Raw genomic sequence first — 12,405 nt, forward strand, 5'->3', positions numbered from 1 at the left:
ATTTTAGAATAATAGCTTTTAATTGAAGGTATCTATAACAATAACTAAAGATGGCTCATAGTATAAAGTATTTGCTGTACAAACATGAGGACCAGAGTTCTGGTCCCCAGCACCCACTGCTTATGTTGGCCCTGTGAAGGAGAGACAAGGCTCCTGGGGGCAAACTGGCTACCTAGACTAGGTGATTTGGCAAGCTCTAGGTTTAGTCAGAGACCCTGCTTCAGTAAAATGAGGTAAGGAGCAATTGAAGAAGACCCTGGATGTCAACCTCTGGCTTCCACACACCATGAGCACACTTATGCATGTACACACACATATACACATCTGCTCTTCCACACACCATGAGCACACATATGTATGTACACACACATATACACATCTGCTCTCCCCTGAAAAACATACTAAAGAAATTCTACCACAATACAATCCCAATTTCAGGGTCTATAGTAAAAGTATTAAGTTGGCTATAATGGACCATCTTCTGAATTAGAACCACTGACTTAAGGTCACTGACATAAGCATACCGTAAGAAATGATGTATTTGGGACTATTATTCATATCTGTTTTCTTAACCACTTTTTCTAAAAAGATGTATTTATTTTTATGTGTTTTATATTATGGATATTTTACCTACATATTTGTCTATGCACCATGTATGTACCTGATGCTTTCAGAAGCCAGTAAAGAGCATTTGATTCCCTGGAGCTGGAGCTACAGACTGCTGTGAGACACTATTTGGTGGTGGGAACTGAATCTGAGTCCTTTGGACTGACAGTAAGTGCTCCAAGCTGCTGAGCCATCTCTCTAGCCCCTAATATATACTTTTTTTTTTATGTTTGCTTTGCTATTCTACCCCCTCCTCGGCAATTATCTGCCACCTTTATTTTTACTTTCAGATTTAAAATAAAATACGCAAATATTTTTTCAAGTAAATCAGATGGTGTAGTCATAAGCAGGGAAAGCCAAGTCAGGAAGTAGGAGGAAATGCCTAGACTAGGAATGCTGACTGAGAGAGAATGCTTGAGACCAGCACCATTACTTTGGAAGATTAGCAGAGTGAAGATTCATTTGGAAGGCTTGAGAGATGGCTCAGAGGTTAAGAGCACTGGCTACACTTCCAAAGGTCCTGAATTCAATTCCCAGCAACCACACGGTGGCTCACAACCATCTGTAATGAAATATGGTGCCCTCTTCTGGCCTGCAGGGACATATGCAAACAGACTACTGTATACTTAATAAATAAATATTTTTTAAAAAAGATACATTCAGAGGCTAGGCATGGTGGCACATGCCTTTAGTCTCAGCACTCCAGAGGCTGAAGGCAAGTTCTCTGTTGAATTTGAGGTCAGGCTGGTCTACAAAGTACATTCCAGAAGTATAGTGATATTTCATTTGTATTTTAACAAATACAGCTTGTCTGAAGATCCGAGAGTAAAAGAGCCCCACTGGTCGGCCTTAAAGACACACACCTTTAATCCCAGGAGCCACACTAGTTTGCCATAGAAACTGGGCAGCAGTGGTGCATGCCTTTAATTTCAGCCCTAAAGAGGAATATAAGACGTGAAGAGACAGCTCTTAGTCAACCTCATTCTGAGGATTCATGGAGGCAGGGCCACCATTTTGGACTGAGGTAAGAGCCAGTGACTGGCTGTTTTGCTTTTCTGATCTTCAGGCTGAACCCCACTATCCGTCTTGTGCTACACAGAACGTCTAAGATGAGCTACATAGTAGAGACCCTGTCTCAAAAACAAACAAATTAGATATTGTTTAGACAATAAACAGGAAATTTGTAGATAGTTAAAAAGAGATAGTCGCTTTCAAATTTGAAGAAATTAGTAGGTTTCTGCTGTTGATAGCACCTGAGACCTAAAGAAAGGTCGTGTCTAGCAAGTCTATTGACACTGATTTCTAAAGTTTTAAAACTGCAATTTATAACTCAAAGGGAAAAACCACTCTAGAGCTGCCTTTCACTCAGGGGGCTTGAGAACAAGGTAAGATCCACAGGTATAGGCAGCCAGAGAATAGTAATATTATAGCTGAAACTTAAAGACACTTTTGACATGGGACCTATGTATATTCAAGAATAAGAGTAGGAGCTGGAGAGATGACTTCATGGTTAAGAGCACTGGATGCTTTTCCAGGACCGGGGTTCAATTCCCAGCATCCACATGGCAGCTCATAACCATCTGTAAGTCCAGTTCCAGGTGATCAGATGCCCTCTTCTGGCCTCAATGGGAACCAGAAACACAAGCAATGAACAGACATACATGAAGGCATAATACCCATACATAAAATAATAAGTCAAAAAGATGAAAGCAACTAGTGAGAAAACATGAGAACTACACTAATTCTAGAAATACCTACAAATTTCAACTAGGTTTAAGACCAATTTAAACTTGTTCCAAGTAGTGTTCTTTACACCAATACTCAAATCTATCAAGTCCCAATCATGTTTGTTTCCATGTTTTTTTTAATTACTAAAAAATTTTCACCAAAACTAGAAATGCATTGTGTTAATCAATGTTACCAAACGAAACTGAGATCACTTGCACTGAAACTCAGGTATTACCAACCATTACTGACTGAAATCTATGAGTATCTGGCTGAATTACATAGTTATTGCCCTTCTTGAATCCCAGCACTTGGGAGGTAGAGGCAGGCGGATCTCTGTGAGTTTGAAGCCAGCATGGTCTACAAGAGCGAGTTTCAGGGCAGGCATCAAAGCTACACAGAGAAACCCTGTCTCGAAAAACAAAATAACAAAAAAAAAAAAAAGAAAAAAAGAAAAAAGAAAGAAAGAAAGTGAAAAAAGAAATACTCCCTTCTCTGATGGTTGTACCTATAACGTATATCTATATAAGTTCTTTAACAGTAAACAATGTCAGGAGTTTTAAACCATCCTATTCGACAGAAAAAATCTGTCCTGTCAAATGTGACATGTTCTTCTGAAATTAAGGTGAAGACGGGGTTAGGCTGTGCTCAGTGGGGTACACCCACATAGAACATTTACAATCCACTAGGCTAGCTCCATCTCTAGCACCTTAAAACACAGCAAAGCAAAACAAAACCCAAGACAGAGACGAAAGAGAAATAACACAAAGGACAGAATAAGACTTCCTTCATCCTCACTGTACATGGGCAAAGAACAAAGAAGAATCTTGTACAGAGGAAAACAGATGGAAGAACCACAGGGCTAGTGAGAGAGACTGTGAGGGCCAAGCAGGAAGCAGCCAAAGGGAATGCTGAGACAGAGAGGTACACAGGCCAAGGAGGGTGATACTCTACTGCGCAGCAGAGGTAGCATGGCAAGTCTGGCTTTGGTAATAAATTACAGGGGGTCACAACTTTCCTAATAAAGCATTTCTTCATATCTAGATCAAATCCCTCACTGCTACAGTGTAATTAGTTCTTCTTTACTTGATTCTCAGTAGAAATCATTTTAAGTTCCCACTATCATATCAAATTTCATGCGATTTAAATGCTGATTACATATACTAACAGGAATCAAGTATATTGGCTTTGGCATATAATAAAAAAAATACAGCTCCTTAAATTCACCTCCTGACTTTTTTCTAGTCTTAGCTAGCTCCTAAAAATAGAAAACAGATTGAAGACTATAAGACAGGCAATATGATCGGGCATGAGGGCACAACCTTATAGTTCCAGTGCTCAGAGTGGGAGGCAGAAGCATCCCAGTTAGAACACAGCATGGTCTACATAGGGAGTTCCAAGCCAATTTGGGCTTTATAAGAAGATTTTCTGAAAGACTAACAAACCAAAAATAGGTAATAGGAAGCAAGAGTCTATTTTCAAATACTTAAGAATTTGGGCAAGCATCTGGGAACATTTTTTAAAATTTATTTTTATTTATATGTATGTCTTCTCTGTGTGGCTGTGATTGTGCTTGTGAAGGTCAGAAGCATCAGAGTCCCCTGAACCTGGAGTTACAGGCATGTGGGTGCGAGAAACTGAGCTTGAGTCCTTTGCAGGAGCCCTATGCTCTCTTAGCTGCTGAGTCACCTCTCCAGTCCCCAGTCTTTGACTAGAACTGGGAACAGAACTAGGGTAATTGCTCAAATTACCTCTAGGAACTAAAGCACTCCATCTCTAGGGTTGTTTCACAGCACGAGAGAGCTGTGTTCTATGAATTAATCTCATTTTTACTTAGTGCTTTCACTTAGTCATGAGTAGACAATCTAAAGATTTATTCCAGCACTGAGATTCCCAGGGATCAATCCTAAAGCCTGGTTCACTCTGAGCAGTTACACTCCTAACCGGCTCTCTTTTCTCATTTTAAACTCAAGAACACAAAGTTCAGATCTTTGAACTTCTATTCTTAGTGGACTAGACCAGTGTGAATTTGTTTAAAATAATCAGAAACTTATATATTCTGAACAGTAATTATTCATTAAGCTAAACTTAAAAAAAACAAAACTCTAGAGACAAAGTTTTACATAACAACACTGCTTAGCTTGCCTAGTATGTGGAGGCTTTGGTTAAGCTATTAACAGTGCAACAAACAGAAACAATAACAACAATCTGCAAATACAAGTGTACCATTTGCTTACATACAATCTTCCATTTGAGCCTCAAGAAAACCTTAATACCAAGGTTCAGAAAGATAAATAACTTCTCCAAAGTCAATAGTAATTAAGTGACAATAAAAATTACTTAAGATCAAGTGTGGGTATGAGTTTTGTGTACCACATGCATGCAGGAGTCACTGATGGTCAGAAGGCATCAGATCCTCTGGAAAGAGACACCCCACCCACCATTGTGGGCCCTCTGCAAGTGCAGTAAGTGTTCTTAACCACTGAGCCATCTCTCCTGCTCCTGTTAAGCATTTAATATGCCGCAAAAAAAAAGCAATTCTTTGCAAGACAGGAAAAAGTTAAAAATTACTATTACTTAATAATGTAAAATCAAATTTTAGGTATGTATAAAAAAGTTTGAATGATGTAGCACTGAATTATTTTTAGTAAAATTATGTTGAAAAGACAAAATTTATAGGAGTGTGTACATATTCCAAAGAATTCTTAAATCTTTACTGAAGCTCTAATTTTAGCAATTGCCTCAGAAGCTTTTCAAGTGGTCTCGACACTTAAAATAAACCCATTTTCCATTGGTTCATTTGCAGGAAGAAACAAATGACAATGGCGATATGGCCAACAAGGTGTGTTCAGAAGTACCTACAGCAGGCCGGGCAAACGTTTGACAGCGAAAGTAACATCACAAGGAAGACAATGTAAAAAAGATTCATTGGCCTGAAGTTTTACAGTAGGACAAAATTGTAGCCTCATGATCGGTCCAAACATTGATCAAAAGATAGTTCATATCAGGAATGTGTGAGAGGCGTCCCTTTTATTTTATCCTTTACCCACTTTTACTTTCTTCACTTCTTTCTTTTCTTCACTTTAAAATATCTGATATAAATGAGAAGGTTTTAACCACAAAATTCAAGAGTTTCCTCTATCAAACTATCAAACAACTCACTCTGTGTCCCCCCGTATGTGTGTGTGTGTCCTTTCCTGCTGCCACTTCAAGGATGTATCAATTACACAGTCACATATGTAGCAGAAAGCAGTTTTCTGTAGCTTATTTCCATTATTCTGCCTATTTGTTTACAATTCTGGCCCCAGATTACATAACTGTTAATATAAAACAGAAGCAGAATCATAACCTAGGAACAGCTGAGAACTACTTGATTACATCTCCTTCTACTCTAGTCTACACTGTTTTCAGAATTTATCTTACAAGACAGTTTGCTCTGATAAATGAGAACAAAACAAATCACTTTATTTGTAGTAAGGCAAGGTTTTGAACGTATGTCAATATTAAGGAAATCTTAATAAATCAACTTATAACGGTATTATTTACTCGAAATTAAGCTTCCAAATCATTGTTTTCTAATTTTTGATAGAATTCTGACTGCTTTAAAAAAATTTCAATTTATCCCTTCTAAGTATTTTCTTTTTAATCCTACTTTTAAACATTTATTACTATACATTACATAATTTACAAACACTTTCTCGTCACATTTTAAATTCCTATGGAATATTTTGTCTACTCACAGATAAATGAGGTATCGTGTGGGAACTGATGGTGTCTTCTCACAGAAATAAACCAGTTGCCCCATCTTCCCTCACTTGAAACAACACTGTTGTTTCTGGCTGTGAAGAAGGCTGAAGTCAACTCCTGTCATGTGTGTTTAATTAAAATACTGACAGGCAGACTCTTAATTTTCAGGGAGTATTTCTGTTGTAGTCTGATGTGTTAGGAGATTATTAGCAGAGAAAAATATTTGGCAAACACTATTACACTTCTTTAGAAATATTTTTTAGTTTCTACACAAAATTATGAGTTTTATTATGATTTATTAAATCTTCCAAGAAATAAATGACAATATACCTGGCAATATATTTCAATTTACTCTAAACAGCTTTACATTCAAAGGCCACAATGAATGTATTAATGTAAACCACAGCAGATTATAAATTGAAAAAAGAACAGTTGTCTTTTCAACCTGTAGAAAAGTGAGCAGGAAGAGGAATAAGTAGGGAATGTTGCTTAGTGGTGGGGGAAGGAAGAGGAGGCAAAAGTAGAGGAAGAGGATAAGGAAGAGAAACATGAGGACTGGAAACTTACTAGCAAGGTTAAGACAGAAGGATAACTTGAACACAAAAAATGTGAGACCAATTTGAGCAATATTGTGAGAAAAAAAGGATATGAGAAATCAAAAAACAAATATAAAACTAGAAATTATTTTACCTTCTGTATGAAAAGAAAACATTACATTTTCCCTAAACTGATCTGGCTTAATATATAAACATGTGTAAACAGCCTGATTCTAAGTAATGTAATCTTAAAACACATTAAGACTTTAAACAAATAACAGATCAGTCTAGACTATACGAGGGAGGGAGAAACGTGAAGAAAGGGAGAGATGATGAGAAAGGAAGGGTAAGCAGGAAGAAATAGGAAATGAAGTATTTCTATTCTAACAAACCCTCAGGTAGGGAGACATTAAAATTCTTTCATATAAATATACTAAATACATACTTTTTTCATTCTAATGACATTTGCAGCAGACTTCCCTATCTCTGACCACACTGTTGGAATAAACCCTGAACAAACTCTGCCAGACCCTGACCAAGGTGATTCCCTTTGCACTAAGACTAGCTAAAATCCCCCATCCCATGATGAAACTCCAGCCCCTGTCCCCTCACCACCATTGCCTAACTCAGCCACCATTATCATCTGCATCCTAAAAGCTGAATCATGGTAGCCCCTGGTAGGAGGAACAAGGTAAAATTCAGGGCAAGATAAAATGGCCTTGTCTAGACAAACAATTCCAGCAGGTATAGAGACTGTACGTAGGTCCCTGAAGTTGCACCTAACTTCCCATTCCCAAAACCCTACACAAACTCCAAGTACCCTTCCCTCTTGCAGAACACCATCTACACACATCTAGGTCTGTCCTTCCCTGCTTCAAACAGTCCTTTCTGCTGAGGTCAGACCGATTTCTTTCTGTCTTCTGTCTCTTTAAGGTGCCCCGGAAGTCTAACATACATTATCTATGATTTTTTTAAAACAGAAGTATGAACATCTGAAATACGCATTCTAAAAAAAATTACCAAAGAAGAGCCGGGCGGTGGTGGTGCACGCCTTTAATCCCAGCACTCGGGAGGCAGAGGCAGGCGGATCTCTGTGAGTTCGAGGCCAACCTGGTCTACGAGAGCTAGTTCCAGGACAGGCTCCAAAGCTACAGAGATACCGTCTGGGGGAAAATTACCAAAGAAAAGTAAATGAGATAGAATAGAAGCTGCTCCATATTGAAAATAAAAAGACTCATGGAGGAACAAATATAGGATAAATAAGATTTTTATGGGCAAATTAGGGTTAGCTTGACCTTTGGCCAGGGGCACAAAGTGCAGGTTAGATATCACTCTCTATTTAAACCACTACTTGCTGCAGTCAGCTCCAGACCTGGCCAATTCAAATTTGACCCTCCTCAGTATTAGTTTGATGTCTTAAGCAAGTGTTATGTGACTGAGAGTCAATGTGTCTTTTGTCGTTCTGTTTAAGACCATGTCTTACCATAGCTGGTCTGGAACTCAGAATCTTCCCACATTAGTTTCCCGGTGGCTAGGATTACATGTGTGCACTAATACTGGTACTTCCTTCATCTCTGAAATAGAGATGACGAACCTTCGTAACATGATTATTAGAGGAATGGTGTCTGCTAAGGTACGCAGGGCTCAGCAGGCATGGAAATGGCAGAATGATGACAATGACAAAAAAAAAAAAAAAGCAGCCCTAAAAAACAGTAACCACAGGAAACAGCACCTGGCTTTAAAGAAAATACAAATTCATGTATAAAGCAACATTTCTCAGAATGACTTCTACTGACTTCTAACACAACTCTGTTAAGTGTTGGTGTGTGCAGGAATAAAATGCACAGATTAAATATTCTAAGTGTGGGAATATGCAGCTATCATCACTCATCAATCTCATTACATCTACACTGCCAGCTAATATTAAAAGGTTTAAGGAAATTCTTTAATGAGAAGATTTTTAACCTAATATTCTCATGTTTTTTGGACGCAGAACTCTTTTGCATATAAATCAAATCCTAGGTCCAGGTTTTCAGCTTTTGTCTGGCAACAGAATTTAGAGATAATAAGTTGATCCCACATGAACAGTTCCTATCTGCCTTACTGACAGTCATATAAAATAGATTTTAAGATTTATTTCCATTATCATTTAACTTTGCTTCTAAGTAGTCTGACAAAAAAATTTGAGTTAATATAAAAGATGAAAATTTCAGGTCACCTGTGAAATGCTTTCTACATATAAAGCCTGTAGGACCTGATCATTTGCACTGGTTGACTTTGTTAACTTGACATAGAACTAGCCACATTTGGGAAGACAGACTTCTCAGTTGAGGAACTAATCAGACTGGCCCGTGGGCATGTCTTGAATACTGATTGATGTGGGAGAGTGCAGACCATTGTGGGCAGTGCCACTCCTAGGCAGGTGGTCCTGGGCTGTATAAAAAAGTAAGTTGAGCAAGCCACATGGATCATGCCAATGAGTAGCTTTCCACCATGGTTCCTTCCCTCAATGATGAACTATGACTGGAACATGTAAGCCAAATAAATCTGCTTCTACCCCAGTCACGCTCAGTGGTTGTGTTTATCATAGCAACAGAAAACAAGTGAGGACAGCGAGCAGTAGGAGTGCAGTACTGCCATGACAGACCGGACCATAATAGTGGAGGCCTAGCCAGGAAAGGGAAGTCTGAGAGGCTCTCAAAGATTGTATTTATTAGAGTTGTTTCTATTTTATTTCCAAATTAACAATCTGTGGTTTCTGGTTGCTCAGGTTGAAGAATCAGCAGTGATTTCTAAAAGACCAGCATAACTGAAGGAAATGTTTGCTTCAATAGGACAACTGATACCAGTTAGCAGACTCTGAAAATCAGCTGTGATTAACAAGAGACCAGCAACACTGAGGTGAAATTTTTTGGAATATTTTCTCTGTGCGAACACACTGAAGCTGTGGTCCCAGCTAAGACTGCATCTCAAGACTGCATATGAAACTGGCAATGTGGAAGTTTGGTAAGGGATTTTTGATGGCAACTAAATTTCAGGACTGAAGACGTCAGGAAGACAGGCTGAGGCCTGGCACCCCGGGCAGGATGGGAATCCCTGAGGGGACTTGAGAGACCATTGGTGAAGATGGAGTGTCCACTGAATATTGGATATGACAATACCGTTGGATAACCACCAAGGACAGTAGCATGAGTGGAGTCTAACCAACTTGAGCCTATGACATAAGCTGTGCGTTTTCCCGGTGGCAGAGCTAAGAAGCTGAGCTGCCCAAGCCCTTTTGTACTTAGAAGATCATAACTGAGTCCCAGACATTGGACTCTGAGCCATTTACACTACTGGATTTGTGATTTCGTTTTGATTAGATTTAACTGTTCAACGATCTTCCCCTTTTGAAATAAGAAAGTATATAACTTGTTTTTTTTTATTTTTTAAGGTTTATTTTTACTATTTGAGTCATGTGTATGGATGTGTATATGAATGTAAGTACTCAAAGAGGTCAGTGGTATGTGATCCCATGGAGCTGGGGGTTATATGCAGTTGTAAGCCACCTGATGTGGATGCTGGGAATTGAACTCAGGAAGAGCAATATGTACTCCTAGCAACTGAGCCATCTCTCTAGCCTCTTGTTTTGTTTTAGAGGAGCACACGGTTAAGAGATTTTTGGATTTTTAAGAATTTGGGTTTTTCGGGTGGTGATAGTACACACCTTTAATCCCAGCAGTTGGGAAGTAGAGGCAGGCAGATCTCTGTAAGTTCAGGGCCAACCTGGTCTACAAGAGCTAGTTCCAGGACAGGCTCCAAAGCTACAGAGAAACACTGTCTCGAAGAAAAAAAGAAAAAAGAAAAAGAATTTGGCCTTTTAAATTGCAGGAATTTTTAAAAGACCATGGAACTTTTAAAAGTTAGATTGTCTCATACTGTGACATTAATATTAAAATGATACATTAGGGACAAGTAAGAAAAGAACGGTTAAGGTTTAATAGTAATGTATTTGTATATCATGCTGGCAAAGGGCCAGTTGTGCTGGTTTTCATTAATTGACATAAACCGAGACTTATCTGTGAAAAATCTAAGTTGAGGAACTGTCTCTATCACATTGGCCTATAGGCATGGCTGATGGGAGGGGGCCCAGGCCACGGTGAGCAGTACCACCAAATGGCATGTTTGTAAGAATTGTAATACTCCCTTCAAATTTAAACGTTTGTGCTAGGAAGGAGGGGGAGGATCATGGGCCTCAGGAAGTAAACAAAAGGACACACGTCATGGAGAACAGGAACTCAGAATCTGATTCTTCAGGTGCCCTACCCAGCAGTGGGAAAAAAGTAAATAACTGAGGGCAGAGGGGAGACTCTGGCAAGCTAAAATGGTTGAAAAAGAAATTCAGACCATGAGGCTGTCTACCAGCTGCACAGAGAGAGTGAAGATTCCAGTTTTGGGCAGCGGCTACACACAATGAGGTAGCCTTCCTGGTGCTGAGCTGCTTTTACATTACCCTTACTCCTTGTAAGTAACCCATAGTCTTATCAGTACCCCCCGCCCCCCAAAAATGCATTGGCTTAGCAAACTGGACATTGTGGAACCGTTACTTTGGTCTGTCCTGGCTCCTTCTCTGGGATGAAGAGACATGTATTGCGTCTCCCCAGGAAAAGTCTGTGAAAGAACAGACACCCCTGGGCAGTCAGAAAAAGCAATCTGAGCAAGCAAGTCGCAGGCAAATCGGGAGGCAGCCCTGACCTCCTCGATGACTGAGACTGGAGCATGCGAAGCACATCACTGTCTCCATGAGTTGCTGTGATGATTATCATGGCGAAGGAAAGCACACCAGAACAATATTTAAACCAGTGCTTCTGTTCTAATTATAAAGAACTGATCTTAGTCTTGGCATTACTTATATTCTCTTAAATCTGGTCCAACCCATACATATTTTTGTTAGAGTATACATAAACCAAAGCAAAACATACTGTGCTATTTTTACTTACCTAATATTTTCACAGCATAGTGAGGACTTTCTAAAACAATTCCTTCTTCTGTGTCAAATATAGGGTTATCTATTCCAGTCTTTGGAGGAATTTGAGCTAGTTTCTTAAGTCTCATGGAAGAATTTAGATCAAGTTCTTGCTTTTTCCCCTCTTCCTCACGCCTACGTCTCATATCCTCCTGTTGCTGTCGGATACGCTCCAACTGTGCACTTCTTCGCACTGGCATCATCCTGGTGCCCAGATCTCCAGGGCAGTCAACAGCCATCTCTCGGTGCTTCTGATGTTCCTCTGGTGATGTAAGATCAAGATTTTTTATTCCGGTGGCTGATTCCTCTGTTACATGCCCATTCATATACGATGTTGTCATGGTTATCTATAAACATGCACCACTTTTTAATATATCAATTTTTCCTATACAGCCAATTCTCTTAATTCTGTAGTATAAAATCCATGTTACTTCAAAGAAAAAAAACTTCTTATATCACATAATAATGCTATGAAAATGTATCCATGAGGGAAATCTAAGGGGAAAGATGGAGGGAAAAGTATAAGAATTACAATATAAAAACAAAGTTTACATAGCCAATTTCCCATTTCTATACAATACAGAAAATATCTACTAAGTTTTTAATATAGTTTACAGTGCAGATTAAGACCATTCCCTTCATTTTACAGATAATGTTGAGAACATCAAGGTATTTCTTTAAAAAGTTGTCTCTCAAGAATATGAAGCAAACTATTCAATTTACAGGTTAAGAAAAGTGATTCACTGTAACATTTAGCAGAGTGAGAAAGTAAAATGGTTTGGCTAT

General features: G+C 38.9%; 1 protein-coding gene across 8 annotated transcripts in view; it reads right to left on the reverse strand.

The window, feature by feature from the left end:
• Pals1 (protein associated with LIN7 1, MAGUK family member) overlaps positions 1-12,405 on the reverse strand; it is an 86,376-nt gene that overhangs the window by 31,530 nt on the left and 42,441 nt on the right. For 3 of the 8 annotated variants that reach the window (XM_041658228.1, XM_041658230.1, XM_041658229.1), the window contains one exon: positions 11,594-12,114. In XM_041658228.1, coding sequence (XP_041514162.1) covers positions 11,594-11,960 — 367 coding nt within the window. In that variant the 5' untranslated portion in view covers positions 11,961-12,114. The remainder of the gene's footprint in view (positions 1-11,593; positions 12,115-12,405) is intronic. The other 5 variants (XM_041658235.1, XM_041658234.1, XM_041658233.1 and 2 more) reach the window with 2 other exon arrangements.

The sequence above is a fragment of the Microtus oregoni genome, unplaced genomic scaffold, assembly GCF_018167655.1.
Source record: "Microtus oregoni isolate MIOR12 unplaced genomic scaffold, Mior012 000009F_ref0000495, whole genome shotgun sequence".
Taxonomy (NCBI): Eukaryota; Metazoa; Chordata; class Mammalia; order Rodentia; family Cricetidae; genus Microtus; species Microtus oregoni.